Here is a 27,821-nt window from a genome sequence, read left to right as displayed (position 1 = left end):
CCAATTGTGGGGTTGGGGGTGGGGAGAGAGTAAGTAAAAACTTCAGAGTCCTCTGAAACCTTGCTACACAGAAGTGTGCTGACCAGGCAGGCAGAGCTGGCATAACCTGGAAGCTTATAAGAAATGCAAAATCTCAGGTCCCACTCCAGAAGCTGCACATTAACAAGATTTCCAGATGGATCAGTAGGTGAAGCAAAGCAAAATTTCTCTCAGTTCACATCTGTGCTGAGGGTCTGCTGTTCCCTGCCCTAATCCTGAGGAGGTTGGGGGGGCATGGAGAGTCAAGTTCTGCCTCCCATAAACCGTTTAGGCTTGAGACTTTATCGAGATGTGTCTTGTCTAAAGGGTCCATTTGGTAAAAGCTAAATGAAGAACACAAATCCTTGCAAAAGGATCCTTCCTTTCAAAGACTAGTCTTCACACCTTTCCTTCAAATCACCAGTTCCTCTAAGGTATTTAAAATATGATCACAGGAGAGAATAAACTGATAACCACGTAAGTTTTATGCTGTGCTTCAATAACATGTATATGTTTATCTTACTGAACTTCTGGTCCCCAGGACCCAAATCCCAAAATTGTGAGGACAGGAAGCTGAGCCAATGCAGTAATCAATTCTTCCCTGTTGACCCACACCCTCTGGACAACTCTGATATCAGCGGTATCCATCCGAGGCTCTGCAGACCATACCACAGTCAAGGAGCTGCAGCAGATTCTGAATATGATCTAGACCAACTTCCTTGTCGTATGGACAGGAAAGACCAGAGCCACGGATGAAAAGAAGTTACCCCAGGTCACATAGCACATTGAGGCAGAGCCATGATCGGAATTCAGGCCCTGACTCCTAGCCCGACACTCCCTACAGAGCCTCTGCCACACACAATTTTCTTTCCCCACCACATGGCCTTGACATTTCATGCTCAGAAACTGCTGACCTGCCTTGGCAAGTGGTGTCACTTTGCTTGTTCCAGTGACTGCCATGCCCAATGTCCCAGAACCATTTTTAACACTAGGCTACAGGAGAAGCTCTATCCCAACTCAACCAAAATATCCACTTGCCAATCTATATTTCCAAGTATGTTGGAAATGGGTTAAGAAGCCCAATGCTAACTGAGCAGTGCAAACTACACAGCATTACTCTTGGCTAGCACCATGAGCACGGTGAGGGAAGGGCCTTCCCCTAGGTGGCTGGAGATTAAAAACAGGGCACCCATTAACTCAGTAGTACAAAGTTGGGAGGATGCTACAGAGGAAAAGCAAAGACGAGCACAGTTTTTGGGGGAGGCAGCACCTTTGAAAAACATACACAGTGTGACTATAAAATTGCAAGTCTTCTCTTTTAATAAAACAGACAGGACAGATCATAGAAATCTAAATGCACGTGTCTCCCTCAGAGCAGTTACAGCCTTAGTTACAACAAAGCCACCAACTGTTGGAGCCACTATTTGCAAGCCCTCTTTGGATGAAGGCCTTCAAAGGGGTTTATGAGCCACATTTGAAAACATCCTTCCAAATGCTGGATGGTTTAAAATCAGAGAAGCCACTCAAAGAATGACAGTGAAAACAAAATGAAACAAAAAACAAAAAAAAAACAAAACCAAAAGACAAAAGAAGAGGTGCTGTGTGTGGTTCCCAGGGAGGTTCCCTAAAGACCTCCAGCCAGTTCTAAGCAACAGCCCCACAACGTGTGGCCTCCGGGGTCTTTCAGCTGCTTTCAACAGCAGCATGTTCATTTGGATAGAAAAGTTCTGCTACTTTAAAAAAAAAAAAAATCAGCCACACTTCTTTATAGTCACACTTGCAATCTGATTAAAAAAATACAACAACAACACTCACACATGGTTCTCGTTATGAATTCTAATTAAGAGACATTACATTCAGACTTCTAGCACTCGTAGTGATCATTTTCAGGAGACTGGAACAGCTTCTTTGCCATTGGCGGGGGGGCACGGGGTGCGGCCGTTTACCTGAACGTATTCTTAAATACGGGACTACTACCACGCTAAGTTTCCTAGTCGTAGCTCTGTTACGAGGTCCTGACCGCGAGCTCACGTTCTGGATCACTTACAGGGGAGCCGCCCCCGCAGTCTTAGGGTGAATTGGGAAAGGGCCGGTTAAAGGAGGAGACAGGCCACTCCTTGGTGAAAGTTTGTAGTTTTCTTTCCCAATACATCTTCTTTTTATTGAGAACTTCCATTTTTATCCTGTGCTCCTCCTCTGCCATCTCACACTCCCGCTCTATCTGCTGGATTTTGGCCACATGCACCTCGTTCATTTGTATCAGCTGCAGCTGTAAGATGGACATTTGTTGATGGTGTTCTTCCTCATGCATCTTTTTTAAAGCACCTTCCTGAGAGGTTTTGCTCCTGTAGTGTTTATTGGCTGTGATTCTGACAGCCGAACACGAGGGTTCAGGTTGGGAGGTCCCCTCACACACTGGAAAATGTATGAACTCTTTCTCATCATCGCACAGTTCTCTATTTGAAACAGCAAATGATTCTGAAAAACAGTAGCAGAAAACACACGTTCAAAGATTTTACAGGCAGAGAGAAAATCGATCCTATTTCAAAGTCCCCCGCCACAGGATAGAGGTTGGCCTGCATGTCTATGGGCACCCTTGTCATGCCTGACCTTTGAAAAACCCGCAAATCAAAACCAGTGTTCCCTTCAGAAGTCACGATACAGGGTTTTGTCCTGTCATGTCTAGAACTGTGGTCCGAAACTATGCTGATCAAGAACTGGAGACCTTGGCACAGTGATCTAAGTTCTCAGCGGAAGGAGTCAGCAGAAGACCACGCACGAGGCCAACAGTGGGTTTTCAGATTAAATTCTCCCTCAGTCTGACCTCCCTCTCTCAGTCTCTCACCCAGCCGTGAAGATGTATTATGTTCAATCTCCATGGGGGTCCCACTGCTCTGTTCCCTGGTCACAGGTCTTAACCCTGGATCTTACAGATCTTACAGATGTTCCTGAAAGGTGAGTCTGCATTCCTCAGCGTAACCTCCTCGAACACTATTCCTCTCTTTCCAGGGCCCCTCTTACGTAGCCTCTCCCTAGCACTTGACAATCGCTGAAATTTATTAGCTTCTGCCCCATGGCTCTCTGCTCAGTTTTCTGCACCTCCTCTCTGACCGCTCCTTCTCGAGCCTCCTTCCGGGGCTCAGACTCGTGCTGCACCCACCCCTCACACCTTTAATATCCCCCTGGGCTTCCCATCTTTAGCTCTGTGGTCATTGCAGCCTAAGTAACACTTATAATCTCATTCTAGCCTTCCTTTATCTTTCTGGCATTCTTCTTCAAAATACTCTCGATGCCCTGCAATCCTACCACAAACTTCACATTCTTTAAGGCCAAGCACTCTTTAAAAAAAAAAAAAAAAAAAGCTCCTGGGTGTCTCAGTCGGTTAAGCAGTCATGACTCAGGTCATGGTCTTGGGGTCCTGGGATGGAGTTCTGAGTCAGGCTTCCCACTCAGCGGAAGTCTGCTTCTCCCTCTGCCTCTACCCCCTGATCTCTCTAACAGATAAAATATTTTTTAAAAAGTTAAAAAAATAAAGGCCAAGCTCTTTTTCACAATTCTGTCTCTGTTCCTTCAGCCAGAGGTTGGGCTAACTACTCCTCTCTCTTCGCTCTCAGTCCCAGACCCTGCACTCGCTCAAACCTACACTCTTACTCCAGACTCTCCTTTTCAACCGCCCCTCAATCCTTACTTCGTTCAAGATCCCTGAAACCCCAGATCTCTCCTTTCTCCACGAGTACTCTACTGTTACAGCACTTACTGCATGACCATGCCTTATTCATTTCTTTAATCCTTGGGCACCAATTATTTTGCTTGGTGCATAGAGGATGCCTAGTAAATATTTATTGGCTGAAGCTCTGAACACAAAGGGAGAAGAGCTTATGGATACAAAAGGATGTCATTTTTGCTGGTGCCACGTTTGCACTAGTATTTTTATGGGACGACATTTTATCAATTAAAGAGTTTCATAAGGAAGACACTAACTCCAATAACCCATGGAGTTTTCCAGCTGTGACTCCAAGGCTTTCTTGGGAACCTTTATGTTTCCAATAATGAGAACTATCTCCTTGGAGAAAAATAATATCAATTTATTAACAGAGTTGATTACATTATTACGTCCACTCCATTATTCCAGAAGATGGGATGCTGGGAATGTTAACGGCTACTGGGGGAAACCTAACTCGTGATACTCTGTTAATAAAAGGAAAATAGCTACTGTTTAGATTATTTCACTCCAAGGGGTTAGGTTACAACCATAACTGGTCCCTAATTAAGATTAAGGGAAGGGTAGAAGTCTCGCTTCTGAAAAAGAAGGTTAAAAGTACTTCTATGTCACCCAGAGATAGTGAAGATATCTCCCTAGGAATCTTTCCCAACTCCGAGGGCTGTGGCCTTAATTGGATGTCCTTCCCTCCTGCTCCTGCTGCCTCCTGAGCCTACCTCTGGCAGAGCACTTGTTAAAACTGGTGGTTTAACCACCTCCCCTTTGGGTCTCTGAATACTTTGAAGACAGAAACTGTCTCTTACTCATCCTTAAGAAGAACCCACCACAGGGCTTGGACACTGCTGGCCATGTCAGAAACGTGTGGGAACGGACTCGCTGCAGTGGGTCACATTCCTCCCAACCCAGTACAATTGTGTAGACAGGACAGTGTCCTGAGCGGAGAGCCAAGGCACAGGACAAGGGAATGGGAAAGGCTTCACCCTGAGACTAGGGTCCCTCAGATGTGAACAACTGTAAAGAGGATGACCTCATCTGCTTTCCATCTAGTCTTAGATCTGAAAGTGTCTTCTTTGAACACTGGACGCAGAGAAATTTGTTGGTACCTCTAGCCTCTTTTGTCTGTGATTCCATTCCAGAGGATAGTTTTGTATGTTCCTCTGAGTCTTTAAAGTTCATGCCCTCATGATGCTGCTCATCTCTCCCCACTTCTAAATGCTCGTTTTTAACTTCAACTATTACAGGCTTTAGGGGCCTGATGATGATGATGATGATGACAATGACGATGATGAAGGCAGCTACCATTTTCTGTATAGCTAACCAGGCACAAGGCTAGTGCTTTGCAGCATCACCTCATTTAATCCTTACAACCTTCCGAGGGGGGAGGTATCATGACAGAAAACCAAACACATTAGCCAAAGTCATTTTGCTAATTGAAAGAACCAGGACTCTAAACCAGGTCTTGCATGACTCCATCATCCAAGCTCAACTGCTACGACACCCAGCCTCTCTCTAGTTTACTTGCTCAGCTGATCACTTATGAATCTCAAAAATGCTGCCTCCGGGACGCCTGGGTGGCTCAGTTGGTTAAGCGGCTGCCTTCGGCTCAGGTCATGATCTCAGCGTCCTGGGATCGAGTCCCACATCGGGCTCCTTGCTCGGCGGGGAGCCTGCTTCTCCCTCTGCCTCTGCCTGCCACTCTGTCTGTCTGTGCTCCCTCGCGCTCTCTCTCTAACAAATAAATAAATTTAAAAAAAAAAAAAAAAAAAAAAAAATGCTGCCTCCAAGTTGTATCCACTACAAAACACTCCATTATTAAGAATATGGGCACCTATTCCAAATTTTGATCTCCAAATTTGTTCTATAGAGCTATTAAGATGAAGACAAGTATGGGCATGTCTGGGGGCAGAGAGATGACTCTACTTTCAAACTGTCCTTTTTTAGTTTAAATGTGTGCTAACAAAGAAATTTTAAAGAAAAAAAAAATCCAGGCCTCTTAAGAAAACTCTGGCAGAAGCTGGGGCTTAAAACTAGAGGAACCTGATGGAGTAGTTAATTAACTTTCAAACAAATATTAGCTCCAATGAATGGAAGCTAGTGCTCAGATGGGGAGAATCTTCTCTTAATTGGAAAAAGACTGTCCTGGGAATGGCAACCTGCTGCAAACACATACCATGTAAACTCTTTCTCAGGTAAAACAAAGCCATCCGAAGTAGAAAACAACTCAAGGGGCACCTGGGTGGCTCAGTGGGTTAAAGCCTCTGCCTTCGGCTCAGGTCGTGATCCCAGGGTCCTAGTATTGAGCCCCGCATGGGGCTCTCTGCTCAGCAGAGAGCCTGCTTCCTCCTCTCTCTCTCTCTCTCTGCCTACTAGTAATCTCTGTCTGTCAAATAAATAAATAAATAAGTCTTTAAAAAAAAAATAAAACAAATTCCCTAAAAAAAAAGAAAACAACTCAATATTGTGCAAAATGGATAGGAAGGCCTAAGGGCTTTCTCGGGAGCAGAGAACACTCAAGGATGCACTCTTCCACTTGGGCAATTTGAGTAAGTTTAGTATCAGCAGGAAATAACCTACTATGGCAGTAACCAGATGGAAAGGAGACTGTGTACAGGCCAACCCCCAGCTCTTCTCCACAGAACAAAGGAAAGAGGGCAAGATGCAGTGAGTGTGTACTACAGAGTACTGTGCATCAACTGAAAGAAACATATCCGACTTACACATTGCAGTGGGGATAGATCTTGCAGACATTCTAAATGAGGGCGCCTGGGTGCTCAGATGGTTAAGCGACTGCCTTTGGGTCAGGTCATGATCTTCAGGTCCTGGGATCGAGCCACACATCAGGCTCCCAGCAGAGAGTCTGCTTCTCCCTCTTCCTCTGCCTCTCCTCTATTTGTGCTCTCTCTGCCACCCCCCCAAATAAATAAAAATAAAATCTTAAAAAAAAAAAGCGCCATTCTCAATGAGGGGTGCCTGGGTGGCTCAGTTGGTTAAGTACCCAACTCTTGATTTTCGTTCAGGTCATGATCTCAGGGTCGTGGGATCAAGTCCCATGATGGGCTCTGCACTCAAGTGGGGAGTCTGTTGGAGTTTCTCTCTCTCTCTCTCCCCCTGCCCCCAAATATATAAATCTTTTTTGAAAAAATTCTAAATGAAAAACAAGGCAAAACAAAAAACCGAAAAATGGTATCCATAGCATAATATTCAATCTATGTAAATTTAAAATATATGCACTCAAAACACCAACGCCTGCTCTCAAGAACATGTGAGAGAATACACAAGCACACTGGACTGATTAGGAGGCAGAAGAAAAGAATGAACGTGGTTAATGGTGATAAATAACAACAACCAGAAAACCACATAAGTAACACAAAAAAGGGGCTTTTCACAGACCAATGATGTTAATGTGCCATGACTGGAAATACAACTCAGTCCCTGTACTGGAGTTCCCACCCCAAAAGAAGAGGATTGGATTAAAAAGTGATTAATAATAGAATTTATAAATAAATATTTACATTATTTAATTATAGCTTTGTATACCCATGGTTGCATTATTCGCTTATAGCTTTGTAATAGAGAAATAATAGCTATAATATAATAGCATATGAAATTGAATAGAAGTTCTCTTAAAATAGTTGAGTACTACTTGAAAGCTCAGTTTTCTTTACTTTTTTTTTTTTTTTGGAAAGCTTAGTTTTCTTAAATGTATTTGACATTTTGACATTTGATCATCTTACCCTCCTTTTCACCCCTAGCACATTTTGTTGGCTCCCTTAATTTGTTCTGCAAACCTGTTCCCCCAAGATAATGGGAGATACATGTCATAGCCAAATGATCACATATTATAAATCTATAGGGTACAAATTGTTTCAATATATTTAAGGGGAAAATGCTGGGTTTTTTGCAAATGCTTTCTTTAGTGTTAAATTTAAGACTACTGTGTTCAAATACAGATGTACATCTCAAAAAAGTCATGGATAAAGCTAAGAATATCCAGGGAATGGTGATCAAGATGACACAGCTGAAACCATCTCACACAAGAAATAGTTGGAGGGAGGCCTCTAGTGGAATACTGCCAGGCTCCATCCTGTTTGACAAATTTCAACAAGTCTCTAATCACCTAATTCTGCAACAGGCACTCTGTAAGGTGTAAGAACAGTACTGTCCAATACAAATATAATACCAGCTACTTATCTAATTTAAAATTTTCTCATAGCCACCTTAAAAAAGTAAAAGGAGGTGAAACTAATTTTAATAATATATATTTTATCCAATATATTTAAAGTACTCTCATTTCAACATGTAATCAAAATAAAAATTATTAGGGGCGCCTGGGTGGCTCAGTGGGTTAAAAAAAGCGTCTGCCTTTGGCTCAGGTCATTATCCCAGGGTCCTGGGATGGAGCCCCACATCGAGCTCTCTGCTCAGCGGGGAACCTGCTTCCCCCCCCCTCTCTCTCTGCCTGCCTCTCTGCCTACTTGTGTTCTCTTTCTGTCAAGTAAATAAATAAAATCTTTGAAAAAAAATAAAAATAAAAAAATAAAAATTATTAGTAAGATATTTTCCATTCTCTTCTTGGTATTATGTCTTCATGACACAGTCTATATACTTGGACCATATCTCAATTCAGTCTACCCACATTTTCAAGTGCTTACTAGCCTCTCACGGCTTGTGACTACTGTATTAGACAGCACAGGGTAAGGGATACTAACACAGACACACACACACACACATACACACACACACACACACACAGTCTATGAGTCAAACAAAATCCACACCACGAAAATGAAAGCCATATTCTACTGAAAATTTTCAGCTTTCTCCCCACCAAGACCCAGAAGGGATAACTGACAATTACAGCTTTCTTCCTCTTTCTCGAAAGTAAGTTGAAATACAAAATGAGATAAACTCAGGCTGTTTTAATGTATAAGAGAGTTCCAGCACCTTAACTACTAGTGTTAAGAGATTTCTTTGGATACACTTCCTAACTAACAAAGCACCATGGTACTCCACCCCCCTCCAGATGTGACCTAGAAACAGGAAGAGTCAGCACAGGCTGTACTTTGACCGTCACCAGCAAAAAGAGAAGTTTCCCATGTCATATAGATACAAATACTCAATTTAAAATCAATCTCTTGGGGCACCTGGGTGGCTCAATTGGTTAAATGACTGCCTTCGGGTCAGGTCATGATCCTGGAGTCCCGGGATCCAGTCCCAAATTGGGCTCCCTGCTCAGCAGGAAGTCTGCTTCTCCCGCTGACCTTTCTCATCTCCTGCTCACTCGCTCTCTCTCTCAAATAAATAAATAAAATCTTAAAATAAAAATAAAATCAATCTCTTTTGCAAGTATGAGTCTTTAGAAATCTCACTGCAGAAGGACACTGAGAATCCTTATTTATTCTTGCTAGAAATTTATAAGTTGTGTTTATGAGTAAATGAATTACATCATTTCCTCTGAAAAGAAAGAAAAAAGTTTTTGGAATGAACTCACTCGATCCTACTCTAGAATTCAAAAATGGGGAAATAAGACTGTCCCCTTTAGAATAACCCTATGAAATCGATATATACTAATACAGAGCAAAGATTTGAAATGTTAACTGAAAGCTGTCTATCCCAGCATCTTTCCTGGCAACATCTCCCAGGGAACTAAATAATTTGAAAAATAGCCCTGCTGATTCACCTGCCTCCCTCCCTCAGCATTACTCCCTTCACTGTCTGCAGAGTATGAATGGCTCTGGGGCTGGGAGATGGACAGTGTCAATTAGCAGAGGGTCCCATCCACAACAGAAGTTAACGAGGAAGGGTAAGCAAGAGAGTCACCAGTGTCCTTATCAATACTGTCTACCAGGAGGTACCCTGGCTTGGGAACTGAAGAATCAAAACTCACAAAGGGCTTCTCCACTGGAAAACAATACATGAGGTTCATGGCACTATGGTCATCCAACTGGCTCCCTGCACTTAATCTTGGTCAAATGATCAGCAAACAAATTTTTATTATAATGTCATGTCCCTGGATGATCTGCCTATCGTGGAAAAAAAAATGTGCTAACTGAAAACATGTATTTGGTTCATGTGGTTATTATTATCATCTTTTTCACTCTATATGGTTAACATTCTTGGTTTTAGATAGTTTCTTGTGACTTATAATTAACCACTTCCACAGAGCTCAATCTAGCCTGGGGACACTAATTTCTCATCTTGCAAGCCAAAGTCCATAGTTTTCCTAGGCAAGGGCTTGCTGGGTCCTTGGAGCAACCCTCGGGCCTCCCCAGGAATATTCCTCTGCTTTAAGGTGTGTCTTCTGCAAACTGCAATGAATCATTATATAAACTGGCCATTCCTATCTTAAAGAAGACAAGAATTACTGGTAATTTATCTATGTGCATTCCCAGCCTCCCCTTGCCTAGAGACCTTTCAACAGCCCCTTTCTTCCAACCTCTCCGAGCTATGACAATCATATGACACATAGCATCCTTGCTTCCATGACAGTCTTTTCCTTCCCTAAAAATTCTGCATATTTTTTTCAATGAAAGTATATTAAAACTAAAATGAATATTTCCCAGAATTTCTCAAGTTTGTTGGAGTGCCACAAACCAAAACTGTGGATCACAATATCATAATGGGTCAGAATGCTGGTTTTTAATCTGGATGAATGCTAACAGATGTTTGCTATATTTGTCTTAGTACTTAATTCTCAAGTTAGAAATAGTTCACTATTTTAATGCGGCCTCTGAGTAACTTAGTGCAGTACTCTGCGCATAACAGGTCCTAAAAAAACACTTTTGTAAAAAATAAGTTTGAGTGACGGGGCACCTGGGTGGCTCAGTCGGTTAAGCATCTGAATCTTGTCAGGTCATGATCTCAGGGTTGCAGGATCCAGCCCTGCTTTGGGCTCCCTGCTCAGCACGGAGTCTGCTTCCCCTCTCTCTGCCTCTCCTCCTGATTGTGCTCACTCGCTTTCTCTTTCTATCTCCCTCTCTCTGTCAAATAAATACACAAAATCTTAAAAAAAAAAAAAAAAGATTCATCAATGAATATAAATTCCCAAAGAAATCCTCTTTGATAGAGATGACAGGGGTTGAGATAAGCAACCAAGGAACTTTGTTAGTAACTATATTAATACAGCCCCTTATCTTTCCCTATTCTTCATGATAAAGACAAGAGAGCCCTTGGGAACACGGGTATCAACAAGTCCTTTCGCTGTTCTGTTCTTCTAGGACTTGCCTGTTCTACAGAATGGCGGTGAACTGGGAGGATGGTGAACTGGGAGCAATCAGGTTTGACCTGAGAGCTTCTTTCATAAACACCCTCGGAAAGCAGAGACTGTAAAGCGAAGCCGTGCTGCAGGTGCCCGGCGAGAACGCGCGCTGGCCCGGGGAACCCATACCTTGGGCCGCGCCGTCGGGGTGGTATTCAGGCTCCTCCTCCGGGGGGCTCTGCAGGAAGTACAGCTGCTCGGGCAGCATGCTGGCGATCTTCTCCTTCCCCAGGACGTGGGTGCTCAGGAGAGGGCTGACGCTCCGTTTCACCTTCTCTCTCCTCTCATGGGCCATAATCTTTTTGGTCCGAGCCTTGATGTTCTCCCAGCACTTCTTCAGCTGCTTGAAATCCCGCAGCGACACGCTGGGCTGAGAGTTGTACTCGTGGGCGAGCGCCTGCCAGGTGCGCTGCTTGAGCGCAATAGTTCGCGCGTCGCTTTTCTTGCATTCCAGCACATACTTGTACTTTTCTACCAAAGCAAGCAGGATGCTCTTTTCCAACTCCGAGAAGTATTTGGCAGGTTTTATGATTTCGTTGTTTTGCATTTTCCACCCTATTTCTCCTGGCTGTCAGCTATCCTGTAAAAGGAAGTTTGAAACAATCGTTACGAACTCCCGCAAGGAAAACGGCCGCCTATCCCCTTAGCTTAATCCCGACTTGACTCCCTGGCCTGAAACACAGGACTTTATCTCCCGTGAATGTGGAATTAGGACGGTCTCAAGAAAAACGTTTAGATGGTCACTAGAAGTAGGGTTTTACTTCAAAGAAGATGTTTCACGTAGGTCCTTAATTGTAGGGCTTGGCCACTCTGTGGATATCTTGCATGTAACCGCAAAAAAGAAAAGTTGTTGAACATCTACGTGGAACTCTTAATTTGTTCATTTATTTCTGCTCAGTGTCAGGAAACTGACCATTCCCCACATTCACAATGTTAGGCTGCTTTTCAACTAAACAGGTTTCTTGAAGTTTTGTCACAGGTGAAGACAAGAAAGGCCACAGCATAACCAAATGGGATGGATAACACAAACTGAGATTTCAGAATCATCAAGAGATCACCCCAAAAGACCTGACACTTCCATCACCCTGACCTTAGACAGGGCCACGCTCCTAGAGGAATTTGTTTCTTCATCTTTAAAATGAGGGCTTGGAGTCTGTGATCCCTAAGGCCCGAGGGCCACTTTTAAGTGTATAGCCCTATGTAAATAATTCATATAATTTCAGAGGTAAAAGGGCCAAATAGTCCTCTTTTCAATTGAGGGACCTAAGGGCCAGTAAGTGGACTTCCCAAGATCACAAAGATGGCGCCTTGGGAAGTCAAGAATCTAGACTGTCCTAATAATCTGGTATTTTTTTTTAACACACCAAATATTTATTTTTACTATGGATATTCCTTTGAAGTCTTTGTTCACATATAATGACAGTTATCAATTGTATAATATTTATAATTTTTGAAATACTACATTTCTCCATTAATTTTTAAGAGTAAGTCTACATATCTTTTTACATATTTAGTTTAAAAATAAATATGTAGGGGCGCCTGGGTGGCTCAGTGGGTTGAAGCCTCTGCCTCCAGCTCGGGTCGTGATCTCAGGGTCCTGGGATCGAGCCCCGCATCGGGCTCTCTGCTCAGCGTGGAGCCTGCTTCCTCCTCTCTCTCTGCCTGCCTCTCTGCCTACTTGTGATCTCTGTCTGTCAAATAAATAAAAAAATAAATCTTTAAAAAATAAATAAATAAATAAATAAATATGTAAGGGCGCCTGGGTGGCTCAGTTGGCCAAGCGCCCAACTCTTGATTTCTGCTTGCGTCGTGATCTCAGGATCATGAGATCAAGCCCTGTGTCAGACTCCCTGCTCAGTGGGGAGTCTGCTTGGAATTCTCTCTCCCTCTCCCTACCCTCTCTCTAAAATAGATAGATAAATCTTTAAAAAAAGAAAAAAAATTTATTTAATATACATAAACTTAACTTGATAGCCATATACATAATGACATTATTACTATACTCAAGCTAATAAACATATCTCCTCACAGTTACCTTTTTTCTTTTTCTTTTTTAAGTAATCTCTAGTATTATTTTTTAAGTAATCTCTACACCTAACAAGGGGCTTGAACTTACAACCCCAAGATCGAAAATTGCACGCTCTACCGATGAGCAGCCAGGCACCCCAACACAGCTACCATCTTTGGATGTGTGCTAAGAGCACCTGGAACCTACTCTCTCAGCGTATTTCCAGTATTCACTACAGTATGATTCTCTATAGTACCCTTGTCTATTATCTTCCCATTTCCCCCACCGCTATCCTCACTCTCTGGTAACCGTGTTTTACAATCGGCTGCTAGCAGTTCAAATAGTCTAATATTCTTAGTATCATTTCACAACTATCTCTTGGGCTCTTACCTTGGGTGTCTCCAAACTACTCAACAACCGTGACTTCCCTAGGTCATCTTACCATCCTCCCCAGTACTGAGTGAGCATCTTTCACACAAAAGGTGCTTAGTAAATGTCTTACTCTTCTGAACCTATGTGCCTTTTGTGACCCCACGCTTCCCACATCTCTTAATCACAGGAAGTTTCCTACACAATTAATCTCTCAAATACATTATGGCAAGAATGCTGCTAAGCAACACTGAATACCACAATAAAATGAGGGTTGCATGTTTCCCTTTGTGGAAAGGGCCAACATACCTCAGTCCATATATCTTCCAAGCCTCTGATTTTTTGGAATAACAGGCGAGCATCAAGATTCTGATGATGTGGTCCATTTAAAACTGATCAGCTCATATCAAAAGAATTAGGAACCAACTTGAAAGGAATGAAACATGTGAACATCAACAAGGGTGACAGGTTCACAAACACTCATTAAAATAATCTCTCCATCTTTGTGTACGTTTGAAAAGTTCCACAATAAAAAGTTAGGAGAAAAGGTGGTGACTTTTAAGTAAACAGTATACTAATTTAAAATTTTACTATTACAAGCCAACTACTCACACCCTATGCCCGGGGAGGGGTTACTATGGTTATGAAGAGATGAAATCTGTTAGACCTGAGGCTGGAGAGGACCAGGCCGTATCAGAGAGCCTTGAGATTGAGGCCAAGGAGCATGGGCTTTCCATGAAGGCAACAGAACCCAATCAGAGTGTCTCACTGTGTACCACCTTATCCCAAAGTTAAGTTTAGACTGAAGTACTCATGGGAGTAGTGTCTCCACATACCAGGTACCCTGCCCCACATTCACTGTAGGAATATCAGTATCAGAGATTAAGAGATTTAGATACGTGTTAAGGCTTGTTGACCCTCAGGTCCTGGACAAAGCTAAACAAGGGGACAATTATCTTTGGGGATATCTCTCTGTACCCCTATCGTCCTAGGTCTGTATTTCAATCATGTTGGTCTAAAATAACTAATTCCAGGCCCCTTCCTCCCCAAAGGCCCAACATTTTTGGCCTTCATTATTATCCCTATTCCCTATAAATCAACATTCCCTAAACAGAAATTAATTAACATATACCTGCTACAATATAGCTCTTCTGTACTATCTCTTAACTACCAAGATATCTATGTCCAACTGAATGTTCTTAAATTACACAGATCCTAGAGCAAATTCCAATCCCCCCATCCCAGCTCCTCTGCACCAGGAGATGTCAATATGCCTACCTTCCCTTATACTCTCACTCTTTTTAAGAATCATTGCTTTGAAGATTGAAAAATCTGATTCACAAATGAAAAAGGAATTGCTCCCTGTTTCTCTATTATGGGTAAATACTATCTTATGTATTTATTTATTTATATACTTTTTTCTTTCTAAACGAATTTTTTTCTAACTACTTCTTCAAGATAAATTCCTAGAAAAGGAATCGTTGCCACACAAGATGAAAACACTTAAGACTTCTGTTACATCACGATCTGTCCTCCAGAAACAGTGTACCAATTCACGTTCCTAACTAATAGCACATGAGCACTTCTGTTTCCCTACTTCGTTTACTGGTGACGATAACATTTTTTTTTTATTCTATGCCAACTGTGGAGGTGAAAAATGTCACTTCACTGTTTAATGAAATATGAATTCCTGCTCTCAGGCAAATAAGTCACACTCTGAACAAAGTCCCTGTGATACTTGGTGGAGCTGAAATTACATGGAATTAATTTCAAGCAATGAAATGATTCTACCTTATAATGTATGCAGTACCACCAGCTGCCACCAGGTGGTGGTGACTTCGTGGGGAGTATATTGACCTTGTGACCAGTTGAGTCTCTAATAATTGCGGTAACAATAGCAGATAAACCTTATTGAGTCCTTACTGTGGATCAGACACTATACTAAGTGCTTAATGTGCACTATATCATTTAATCCTCCCTAAAATAGCCTGAGGCCTCATTTGTTACACCACAGTATTTTCTATTAAAAAAAAAAAAGCAAAAATAGGATACATGGGTGGCCCTGTGGTTAAGCATCTGCCTTCCACTCAGGTCATGATCTCAGGGTCCTGGGATGGACCCCGCATCGGGCTCCCTGCTTGGCGGGAAGCCTGCCTCTCCCTCTCCCACTCTTCCTGCTTGTATTCCCTCTCTTGCTGCATCTCTGTCAAATGAATAAAATCTTTTAAAAAAATTTTTTTAAAGTTAAAAAAAAAACAAACTTTATTAAAGTACCGGAAGAAATTATACTACTGCTCTCAAAAGCAAATACTCAGAATTACCAACACCTGGGGACCATTAATAGGCTATTAACTAAACTGTTATTTAATCACTAGCTAAGTAAATCCAGAGTCACCAATTTACTTTGCTTAATTTTGTAGAACAGCAGGCCTCGCTGGGCCATGTGGTTGCATTCTGCAGGGCTGTAAAGGAATTCTGGTATGACACAGCGTACCCTAAAGTTCCCCTACGGATTCCCAGCAGCCTCATGAAGTAAGCAGTTCATTCCCACTAACCTATTCCATTTCCCAGATCAGAAAAGTGAGTCTCAGTAGCCTGCCTGTGGCCACACAAAATGTTAAGTGGCAGGAACAAGATTCAAACCCAGATCCAGTGCCCTCACTGCTCTCCAACCCACTTAGTTCTCTTTCAGACCTGGTGGCGCTTGCATCCCTGCTCAAATTACATGTCAATCAGCAATCTAACTGTCAGCAGGGAAAGTTCCTAGGATAGAGGGCCTTGGGAGGAGCTGTTCCTGCTTCGGTCCATCTCCTTTTGGCGGCTCTTGGCTCTTCCCCTCAACTCACCCCATCACCTTGGCCTCCACATCTCAAACCTAGGGCCCACAGCCACCCTGCCCCGAGGTGAACCACCGTCAGTCTCTCCAGAGCTCTGAAATAATTTCTGCTGTTGATCCGATAAGAACATTATGTTTGAAAAGTAACTGTTGAGGGGCGCCTGGGTGGCTCAGTGGGTTAAGCCTCTGCCTTTGGCTCAGGTCATGATCTCAGGGTCCTGGGATTGAGCCCCACATCGGGCTCAGCGGGGAGCCTGCTTCCCCCTCTCTCTCTGCCTGCCTCTCTGCCTACTTGTGATCTCTGTCAAATAAATAAATAAAATCTTCAAAAATAAAAGAAAGAAAAGTAACTGTTGAGATGATAAGGGAGCTTCAAAATGGGGAACACTGCCATTCTGCTCGAGCACCGGACAGTCCTAAGTAAACAAACACTTCTGTGGGGTGCCTGGGTGGCTCAGTGGGTTAGGCCTCTGCCTTTAGCTCAGGTCATGATCTCGGGGTCCTGGGATCAAGTCCCGCATCGGGCTCTCTGCTCAGAGGGGAGCCTGCTTGCCCCTCTCTCTCTCTGCCTCCCTCTCTGCCTAGTTGTGATCTCTCTCTCTCTCTCTCTGTCAAAAAAAAAAAAAAGAAATCTTTAAACAAACACTTCTCAAAGTAAGAGATCTATCCAGGCAGAGCTTGTTAATAGAAACGTCGAGGCTGGAAAGCACATTCTCGCTTAAAACTACTCAGCAATGTCCATAACTGGTTACTGATGACAACAAGCCTTTCTTGGTGCCTCAGCTTTCGTTAGAGAAAGACGAGCCTTCCTCACCCTTCAACTCTTCTCAATACAGATCATCTTTTCTGTCCACTGTTGTGCTGGACAACAGTGCTTGGTTGGGTGTAGCCCAACCAGCAGCCCAGTGACCCGCACAATAGTGGGCCTTCATTAAACATCTAACGAATGAATACACATTGATATAGGCATCAAACTGCCTATCAGGCACAGAATGAGTATCATACATGATAACAGTCTGTACATCAAAAGCTGCATTAAAGTAAAAATGGTCGGAAAAAAAAAGCAAAATCCAAATGCAATGAAAACGCCCCTTGGGCCAGCCAAATACTCATAGCCAGGACTAAATAAGAGCAGGAATCCAATACCAAAAAAGAACAGTAGTGGGGCACCTGGGTGGCTCAGTGGTTTAAGCCTCTGCCTTCGGCTCAGGTCATGATCTCAGGGTCCTGGGATCGAGCCCCACGTCTGGCTCTCTGCTCAGCGGGGAGCCTGCTTCCCCCCTCTCTCTGCCTGCTTCCCCCTCTCTCTGCCTGATTCTCTGCCTACTTGTGATCTCTCTCTCTGTGAAATAAATAAAATCTTAAAAAAAAAAAAAAAGAACAGTAGAAACAGCACAATTTCCCAAACACAAACACTGACTAAACCACAAGAAGACTGTAATAAGTACATTTGATATGACTCTAAAACAAAAACCCATCTGTTATGGACTGAATGTATGTACACCCCCAAAATTCACATGTTCAAGTCCTAATCCCCGGGATGACTGTACTTAAAGACTGGGCCTTTAAGGAAGTACTTAAGGTTAAATAAGGTGATGATTCCCAATTCAAGCGGATTTAGTGTACTTATAAGAGACCTCAGAGAACATTCCCTTTCCCTTCGTCTCTCCCTCCTTCCTTCCTGCCCCCTTTCTCCCCTCTCCCTGTCTTCCCAAGGGTTCACAAAGAGGTCACGTGAGCGCACAGAGGGCCGGCAGCAGCCTACAAGACTAGAGAAGCAGCTTCACTCAGGATGAAACTTACCTCGCCGGCAGCTTGATCTTGGACTTCCCACCCTCCAGAGGTATGAGGAATGCACTTCTGATGTTTAAGCCACCTAGTCTGTGGTATTTTATTACAGCAGTCCAAGCTGACTAATACACCATCTAATGAAATTTTAAGTCCACCAAGGGTCAATCTAAGTCCTAAAATTTGAGCAAAGACTAGAGCAACTTGGCCAGATTTTACTTTCATTGCCTTTCATGGAAAAGGGGGTTCTTTGAAGTCAGTACTCAGAACAGGTACCAAGACTGAAGATGGGTAGTGCTGAGACCTGGGACAGGTGTCAGGATCTTTTAAGCCTTAATGAATTCCTTTTATTTTTTAAATACTTTATTTATTTGACAGAGAGAGACAACACAAGCAGGGGGAGTAGGAGAGGGAGAAGCAGACTTCCCGCCAAGCAGGTAGCCCAATGCGGGGCTGGATCCCAGGACCCCAGGATCATGACCTGAGTGGAAGACAGACGCTTCACGACTGAGCAACCCAGGCACCCCAAACCTTAATGAATTCCTGCTCACGAAGTGAAGTGAAATAAACCAAGAAATGCAGAAAACCTGAGCTCAAATCCTGACTTCAGCACTCATCTGAGCTGTGTGACTTTGGCTAAGTCAATTAACCTCCAGTGCTTCATCTGTAAAATAAGGCTACAATCTTCTACTCTGCCTCACTCCATCCGCACAACTACTCTGCAATGGGAGTAAAGGAGAAGCACAGACTAAAGCTTCAATAACTTTTAGTTCTTCCTACCCCTTCCCCCATATTAAACTGCCTCCAGGGGCGCCTGGGGGCTCAGTCAGTTAAGCGTCTGACTCTTGACTTCAGCTCAGGTAATGATCTTGGCGTCCTGGGACTGGCCCCAGTCGGGCTCTGTGCTCAGTGTGGAGTCAGCTTGTCCCTCTCCCTTTCCCTCTGCTTGTGTTCTCCCTCTCCCCCTCACTCTCTCAAATAATTTAATAAAAATCTTTAATTAAAAAAAAAAAACTTCCAAAATACACTAGTGGTCTATATATAAGATACGCTCAGATACTTACAGGCTCTCTTATTGCATAGACACACAATTCAACAAATGTGTCATGGACTCCTGCCAAAGGCTCTCTACTGTCCTAGACTACGTGGGAGACACAAAAACAAGCCGAACCCTGCTGCCTGGAAAGCAAGCTGGCCTGCAGAAACTGCTAACTACAAAAGAAGCACGCTGAAACAGACACCGCAAAAGAGGACAAAGCACCTTGGGCCATCAGAGGAGGGAAGAGCTTAATTTGCATTCTTCTTGAACAAGAGGACATTCGAGATAGACCTTTAAGAATGTACAGGATATGAACACAGAGTTGAAGGAGATCGTTCAGATAAATAATTGAGAAGAGCCTCAATGCTGAGTTGTGACAATGTTAACGGACAGGAGAAGGTGCACACCAGAGACTATTTCAAACCAAGGAATTACCAGGACATGCATGTGTCCACACTAGGATGGGGCATCAAGAGGAAGCAGAGGATCCAGGAGCACCCACTCTTCGCAAACATCAGAGAGCGTGGTGTTCACTGGCATCGAGGAGGCCAGAGTCCAATGAAGACCTAACGCCGTATAGCATCTTATAGGGCAGGCTAGTGACAAGGCAGGTGATAAGCACTGTGACAGAGATGTGCCCAGGGACACTAGGGCAGGATCCCCCTAGGATTGGGGGGATCTAGATTAAGAACCTTAATTCCTATTAGAATAGACTGGATTAGAATTAGCACTGGAGCAAAGAGACCGTGACTTGGGAAAGACTGAGAGAAAGAACGCATAGTGGTGTGCAAATGAGCTGAAGGAAATGTGGCAAGACGTTATGGGTGACCATTTTGCTCTCAAGAGGTGAAGGCCATTTCTTATCCTGGCCTGTTGACTGTCCCCTGACTCAGCAACCCCAAAACCACCTTTTCTCAAAGGGACATTGATCCTAACATGTTAAAATGAAAAGTCCAGGGACTTCTGGGTGGTTCAGTCAGTTAAGCGTCTGCCTTCTGCTCAGGTCATGATCCCAGGGTCCTGGGATCCAGTCCTGCATCGGGCTCCGTGCTTAGCAAGGAGTCGGCTTCTCTCTCTGTTCCTCCCCCTTCCTCTGCTCATGCTCACTTACTCTAAGTAAAATCTTAAAAAAAAAAAAAAAAAAAAAAACCCAAAACCTCAAAAGTCCAATCTTCTTACAGATGAGGAAACTGGGGCTCAGAGCCAAAGTGGGGGCTTCCTGGGTTTCCAGTAACAGAGGAGGACTTAAAAGCAAAGCTTCCTCATTTGCTTTCAACATCTCCTCTTCGGAAGCTTCTCACGGTCAGGAGGCCCTTTTGAGAGGTACCCTCAAGCCTTCCCCACTATCCCATCTAGGAACTCGAAGGGCACTGCTCTCAACTCTGACATTAAATGTGCGACATTAGGCAGTCCCCTTTCCTCCCTGTCGGTTCTCATCTCTAAATTATAAAGCTAAAGTGGGTGTTCTCTAAAGTCCCACCCAGTGCCAGCCGTCCATGATACCTCTGCAGCTATGATGGTTTTCCTGTGACCTAATTTCCACATTTCTCTGCCAAATACGCACAGATGGTATCTTCTCATTATTTATGAAGCTGGTGGCACTACTGGCCAGTGGGATAGAACACTGCCACAGAATGACGTGATCTCAGCACGTTAGAGCGCGGAAGGCCCACATACAGCTTTAATCTAGAGGCTGAGTAGTTCCAAGTGGAATGTTGAAAGCATTCGGATCTCGTCATTACTGTAGCCCCAGCAAATTGAAGAGGGCCTGGTACAGAGAAGGCACTTGACATATCTTTGTGGAATATATGTTGAAACTAACCTGCTTGCCATTTGCATTTTTTACTAATTATATCCAGTTTTTCTACTATCTAAAACTTCTCCTTTGACAGAGGATTTATAACAGAAATTACTTCTGGCTTCTTCTTGTAAATGCTATTGTATTATCTGCCATAAGTTTTTTAAAGATTTTATTTATTTGGTAGAGATAAATGAGAGAGAGAGTGAGCAGGAGGGAAAGGGAGAGAGACTCTGAAGCAGGTTGCGCTAAGCGCAGAGCCCAATGCAGGGCTCGATCCCAAGACCTTGAGACTGTGCCCTGAGGTGAAACCAAGAATTGGAGGCTTAACCAACTGAGCCACCCAGGCACCCCTGTATGCCAAATTTTTAACAGCTGCGCTATCACAATGATGACTTCATGATTTCATTTTATGCAAAGGTAGGAGTAATTGGACATTCCTGTGCCTTTGCCCACCTTCCCATATACCTACTCTGGAAAGTTCAATCCTGACCACCCAGGATGGCCACTCACCTGTGCCCTCTCCACCATCCTTCAGAGGGCTCTGCAGTCTTAAACCTTATGATAAACTTGCTTCCTCTAATGCTCTCCCTCCTCTTCCCCTTTACCGCCCACCCCAGGCGGCCTTGTAACTTGGAAGTGTTTATTTTTACCATCTGTGTCTGAGTGTGACTGTGAGTAGAACCAGCCTCATGTTGAAGGCAAGAGCTCCCACCTCCTGTCCTTCCTCCCTCACATTTTCCTCTCTAGACCAGATGAAGGTTCTTAAAAATCCCCACCCCACCCTTCCCTCCTGCTACGGCTCCATCCTAAACCATCCCCCAATCTCAACCCCAAGCTCCCTGCTATTTCCTTGGAATCATTTTTAAAGTATCCTCTACAGAAAGCGCTTTTCAACTCCAGCAACACTCCTCGCTTAGCAGTACTCTCTCCTCCCCTCCCGCGGCTTCAGAACAACCGGGGGTGCTCACTCCGACTCTGGCCCAAGGGTCCCAAGTACTTACTCCTTCTGCAGCACTCAGAATTACTCTGTACCACGATCTATCCATGTTCTCAAGGCCTGCCACTGTTGAGGGTGAATTTCTGAGACTTGGAACTACGTTTTATTTGTATTTTTACCACATAGTAGATTTTCGGTGTAAGAATGTAAGGGTGTCAGGGAGATCCCCTCTCCCCAGCCCCATTCACTCTCCTCAGCACTACATATATCCCCACTTGTCCACCACCCACCTCTGTCTAGCTGTCCATGTGGGCACCTCAGAAATCGCCAATTCTTTTTTTTTTTTTTTTTTAGATTTATTTATTCGTTTGAGACAGAGTTGGGGGAGGCGGACACAGAGGGGGAGAATCTCAAGCAGATTCCTTGCTGAGTGCGGAGCGTAACCTAGGGCTCAATCCCACAACTTTGAGATCATAATCTGAGCCGGAACCAAGAGTTGGCTGCTTAACAGACTGAGCCACCCAGGCGTCCTGAAATCTCCAATTCTTCATGGCCAAAAGCAAACAAACTGTTCCCCAACTCTCAAAACTCCTGATTTCTGATGATTTCAGCCACCTTAATGTGGCCCAAAGCAGAAAATGTAGCATGCTCTTCCATCACGGGTAACCAATCATTAAGACCACCTATATGTTTTACCTCAGTATTTATTACCTCCTCTCTCCTCCTTATTGCCTCATATTTCTGAGGTCAGGCCCTGGTCTCCCAAAATGACCTCTCAACTTCCAGCCCCTCTTCCACACAACTACCAGAGGGCTCCTCCTAAAACACAGCGATCATGCCCCAGTCCAGCAGATAAACCTCTTCCACCTCCCGCATTCCTCAGTAATCAAGTCCAAACTCCGCACACAGCATCTGAGGCCTTTCCAGATCTGTGCCCTGCCACCCCATGCCAGCCCCCTCTTTCCATGTATTTTTCAACCCAACAGAACAAACTCACCTTTATGCCCTTGAACCTGCTCTGTTTTCATGACTCTGTACATGGGGTTTCCTCTGGCTGGAATCTTTTACTCCAAGGTCCACCAAGGGCTCATTTTCTGTGTTTCTTTTCTTTCTTTTTTTTTTTTTTACAATTTTATTTTTATATAAGGTCTATACCCAACATGGGCCTCAAACCCACAACCCTAAGATCAAAAGTCATATGCACCCCGCCAAGGACTCATTTTCATCCCTCTAGGTCCAACTCTTGTGACCTTTTTGTGATGGTTCTTCAACTGATGCCTGGGGGTGTTACATTTATTTACAATAGCTTCCTTCTAAAATGAGTTTCAGGTAGCTTATAAAGTAGGCACACACTGCAGCTGGACTTTTTTTTTTTTTTAAAAGAGAAAGATATCAGGGCAAATCAAGGCAAAGGTTAAAAAAAAAAAAAAGAAGAAGAAGAAGAAGTTAGGAGGTGGTGTAGCACTCAAAGTCTCTATCATAGGGGAACCTGGGTGGCTCAGTCGTTAAGCATCTGCCTTCAGCTCAGGCCATGATCCCAGGGTCATGGGATCGAGCCCCACATTGGGCTCCCTGCTCAGTGGGAAGACTGCTTCTCCCTCTCCCACTCCCACTGCTTGTGTTCCCTCTCTCACTGTGTCTCTCTCTGTCAAATACATAAATCTTAAAAAAAAAAAATCTCTATCATAAAATCTCATACCCTTCTTGTTAGAGGTAATCTGGCCCCGAGTTTTCTATCCAGAATGAATTAGTTAGTCCTCTGTGAGCTCACCACCAGTTGTATCTGACTATACTGGAGCACTTCCCATATTTTTTGTAATGGGTTCTTTGTGTCCATCTCCCTCACCGGACTGGGAAATTCATAAGGGAATACATAATTTCTGACTCATCTCTGTATCCCCCAGCAAGAAGCATATGACTCAGCAGACAACTGGTGCTGGGCAGACATTTGTTGAATGAATGTCACCATGGACAGAGAAGAAGGTACTAGTGTTGGCTGAGCTCCCTACCAGGCAGGCATTTGAAAGACATTGTTTTTATCCTCATAAAAAATTACATGGCTGATAAATGGCAGAGCCAGGATTTGAACCCCAAACTGTCTCTCTTTCCAAAGCAGCTGCACTTTCCACTGTGTACACTGCTCCCTACCTTCACCATCACTAGGCACCCAAATAACCTGCTCCATCAAGACCTGGTTTTAAAAGAACCCTTCTCCAGAAGCCTTTCCTACTTACTCAGGAGAAAAGTCAGCCTGAATCCAGCCCAGACCTACCTTCCACAACAAGTAAGAAATGGCCACAAACGGGGAGAGGGAAGAGTGCCTTCTTGTGGGTGAGAACCAAGCAGGCTGCATTGGTATTCTGCTGATGGTGTTGTGAAGTCCTCAGCTCCCCTTTCCAGTCCCTTTCCTAGGGGTACAGTCCCTAAGCCCTCCTGCCTCTCTCTGCCTTCTTCAGGGTCCGAAGCCTTCCATTCTCCCCAATCCAAACTGAACCCAAAAATAATTTCCTAATGCCCACAGCTCCTCTAATCAAATGAACTGTGTTCAAAATATACTCCTTCATTACATCAGGCAGGCCTTTGTATCTTAAGTGTCTTATCAACCTTTAGGGTCCATGAGTATCCCAATCTCCTCAAACACATGAAAAGAATTTCAGGAATCACAAGAAGGGACAATGACATTTTGGGAAGAGTCTGGTTCCCAACCCATCTGAATATTTTTGGGGTAGCCTGGGAGTAAGAAAAGACAACCTGTGATCTCATCCCAGCATCCCTTCCCCCTCCCCCAGGCAGGATGCCTGGTCTCTAAGGGCAGGAGGGAATTCTGGTCCAGAACGCTTCTGGAGTGATGAACCCTGGTCTTCCTCAACGTCTTCCAGAGCTTCAGAATTCTTCCCTCTCTCCCCCTCCACAGTCCTCCCCTTTTCCCTCCGTCATCCCAAACTCCCCTAACAGTCCTCAATCATAACTCAGGAACTATGGTTTTGAATTCATATTCAACAATTTCCTTGGTAACACAACCTCCCATCTGACATGCTGAAATCCACACCCCTGGCCATGATATTTTTCTACCTCATTTTAAATGTGTGACAAATAGATCCCTGCGTCCTCTAACCCCTCTCCTGTACTGCAGAAAACATTTGTAATCTTAAATGTTACCACATCTAAGAAACAACCAATCTCCTGAATCGGAGCAGGGAAGCTAAATAAATCCTTCACTGTTTCCTACTCATAAATAAAGATTATTCGGGCAATTTACAGTAGCTACCTCATAGCGCCGGTGTGATGATTTAGATAACTCATGCCAACTGTGTAGTACCTGGGGCCTGGTACAGAGAAAGTGCTCAAAATTTAGCTACGATCATTTATGTACATTATCTCTCACAATAGTACCGGGGGGAGTACTACAGAATGCACTTCCCCGAAACATCCCCTCCACCGTACCCCCATTTACAGTAACAGCAGCCCCAGGCTCGGAGTAAAGAAGCTTTCCCAAGGTCAGGCGGGCACCGATGTGGTGCTCGGCCCTCGGGCTCTGACTGAGGGACCCCTCCCGTGACACCCCCGGACGGGGTACTGGGGGTCGTAAAGGAGACAAGTATGGAAGAGCGCCGAGCACAGTGCCTGGCAAACAGCGGGGACCCGTGGCTGGGAAGACCGGGCACTGCGGTCGCCTGGACTCCTCCCCAGCGGCTCCCCCCGGCCCGGGGGCAAGGAGACAGAGTCCCCCCAGCCCCGGGTGCGCCGCCTAATCTCCCCGAGGTCCGCGCCCTGGGGCTTTGTACGCCGCAGGCCGGCCCCACTCACCGAGTCCCACCGCGGCGCGCAAAGGCGGCCTCCCGGCCTGCGGGGCAGGGGTCGCGGCGACTCGGCCCGGAAGCCCGCCATGCCGGCCCGCGGCCCCCGCACACCGGGCCCGCGCCCCCACCCCCGCCCCGCTGCGGCCCCGGGAGCCTCCTACCTGCAGCGGCGGCGCGGCGGCCGCGGCGACCGGGGGAGGGGCCGGCGAGGCGCGAGCGCGGACGGCCTCGGTTCCTCTCGCAGGCGGGGCGGCCGGGAGGGCCGGGAGGGCCGCGGGCTCCGGAGCGCCGGGCGGCGGCGGCGGCGCGCCCCCGGCCGGCCAGGCCCCGCCGCGCGCACCGCGGCCACAAAGCCCGGGAGCCGCCGCCCCCTCGTGGGCCGACCGCCGGCTGCGGGTCCGTCGGCGCGGAGCAGGGCGGGAGCGCGGCCCCGCGCAGTCCCCACCTCCCCGAGCTGCGGCCGCCGGGCTCCCCCGAGGCGCGGGGCGGGGCGCGGGATGGCCCCCGCCTACCCGACTCTTCCTCGGTGCTCACAGCCGGGTGCTGATTGAGTTCCCTCTTCCCACCTCTGCAGAGGAGCTCCTGGAGGGCCCGAGAAACTGTTTCATCTCCGGGAACAACAAAAGAATGCATTTGCCACAAGGGATTTGGCGGCCATGGACACGAGTTAGCTCGGTCCAAGTCCTCCGTCTGAAAAGGGCCCCCTATTCTTTGGGGATTCCCCGCTACTTGGAACAGCCAACCCTCGTGTGCTGGGTTTTTCACGGAGTTTTGTTTTGTTGTTGTTGTTTTTTTTTAAATTTACGGGATGTGTCTCCCCCTAGGCTGCGCGCTCCTAGAGCAGGGACTGTGCCCTCTGGAGCCCAAGACCTGGCTCAGACACTTTGTGCTGAGTAAGTGGAAATGCATGCACGGATCAATGAACGCACAACAGACCGAACTCTAGGACAAGTCACCTTTTATTGCACCTCCCACAAGGATGGTGGCCCCGTGTTTCTTGTGCCCTGTATCTGCTGGGAAGATTCCAAGCTCAGAAGGGCGGAAACGGCTGTTGAACTTTTTTGTTTTAATTAAGGTGAAATTCACATAACATTAACCACTTTAAATGAATAATTCAGTGGCATTTGTTACATTTGGATGTTGAGCAATCAACATCTTCATCTGGTTCTGAAACATTTTTATCATCCCAAAAGGAAAACTGGTGGCATTAAGCAGTCACTCCCCATTTCCTCTCCCCCAATCTCTCGCAACCACTAATTTATTTTCTTTCTTTTTGGATTTACCTATTCTGGACATTTCATATAAATGGAATCATAATAGACGGCCTCCTATGTCTGGCTTCTTTAATTTAGCTTGATATTTGTAGGTTCAGGCATCTGTAGCATGTATCTATGAATACTAACAGTACTTCATTCCTTTTTATGGCTGAATAATAATCCATTGTATGTATACCACAGTTTGCTTATGCATTCATCCATTGATGAACAATCTGCTGCCCTTAACATGCCTGTGAATGTATCTGTCTGAGTACCTATTTTCAGTTCTTTGAGATATACACCTAGGAGTGAGATTGCTGGGTCCTATAGTAATTCTGTGTTTACCTGCCAAAAAGGAAGCCAAAAAGCTTTTCCTAGTGGCTGAATGAATGATGTTACATTCCCACCAGCAAAGTATGGGGGTCCATATTCTCCACACCACCATCCACATGCACTATTTTCCATTTTTGTATTACAGATTTGAGACTATTGCTGCCTTCCCTGTTCCCATCACCTACAGCCCTAGAACAGAGACTGAGCCAGATCTCTTGACTACAAAGAGATACCCAAACACTTCCCAGGATCAGAAGCGCCAATAAAAATAAAGACACTATAACGAAGAGTTTTAACTGTTTCTTGTTTGTCATCTTAATAATTTGGTGTCCAAGGGAGAATCTATAAACTAAGACCATCTGAAGGGGTTGCTGTTGACAAACTTTAGGACGATCACCTCACTGGAATCCAAGGCAATACACCATTTCTACTATAGCCTTCCACCCCGATGTCACATAAGACATCAATGAATATTTCTTTCTTAAATTAGGGTATAGTCTGGAGGACACTATTGGTGTGTGAAAATAGAAAACCAATCGAGATTAGAAATGTGACTGATAGATGATACAGTATGCGAAAAGCAGTGGATTCAACAGATAGGTCTGTCTGAATTCTGACTTTACTGCCTATATCTTCTTGAACTAAGTTGAACTCCTT

At 44.9% G+C, this 27,821-nt stretch overlaps 1 protein-coding gene across 2 annotated transcripts; it reads right to left on the bottom strand.

Annotated features, from left to right (window-relative positions):
• Positions 1–1,316: 1,316 nt before the first annotated feature.
• On the bottom strand, positions 1,317–25,897 carry MSANTD3 (Myb/SANT DNA binding domain containing 3). 2 transcript variants are annotated; one of them, XM_080819185.1, is made up of 4 exons: positions 25,737–25,897; positions 13,684–13,800; positions 11,127–11,577; positions 1,317–2,496 (listed from the first exon to the last, which is right to left on the bottom strand). In XM_080819185.1, exons 3-4 carry the CDS (start codon positions 11,542–11,544, stop codon positions 2,087–2,089), a joined length of 828 nt encoding a protein of 275 aa, XP_080675311.1. In that variant the 5' UTR covers positions 11,545–11,577; positions 13,684–13,800; positions 25,737–25,897; the 3' UTR covers positions 1,317–2,086. The 2 variants fall into 2 exon arrangements, with proteins under 2 accessions (XP_080675311.1, XP_080675312.1); XM_080819186.1 differs by lacking the exon at positions 13,684–13,800.
• Positions 25,898–27,821: the final 1,924 nt, after the last annotated feature.

This window comes from Martes martes, assembly GCF_963455335.1.
Source record: "Martes martes genome assembly, chromosome: 12".
NCBI classification, from domain to species: Eukaryota; Metazoa; Chordata; class Mammalia; order Carnivora; family Mustelidae; genus Martes; species Martes martes.
Note: the sequence above shows the minus strand (reverse complement) of the source record. Positions and strands in the feature narration are given on the sequence as shown.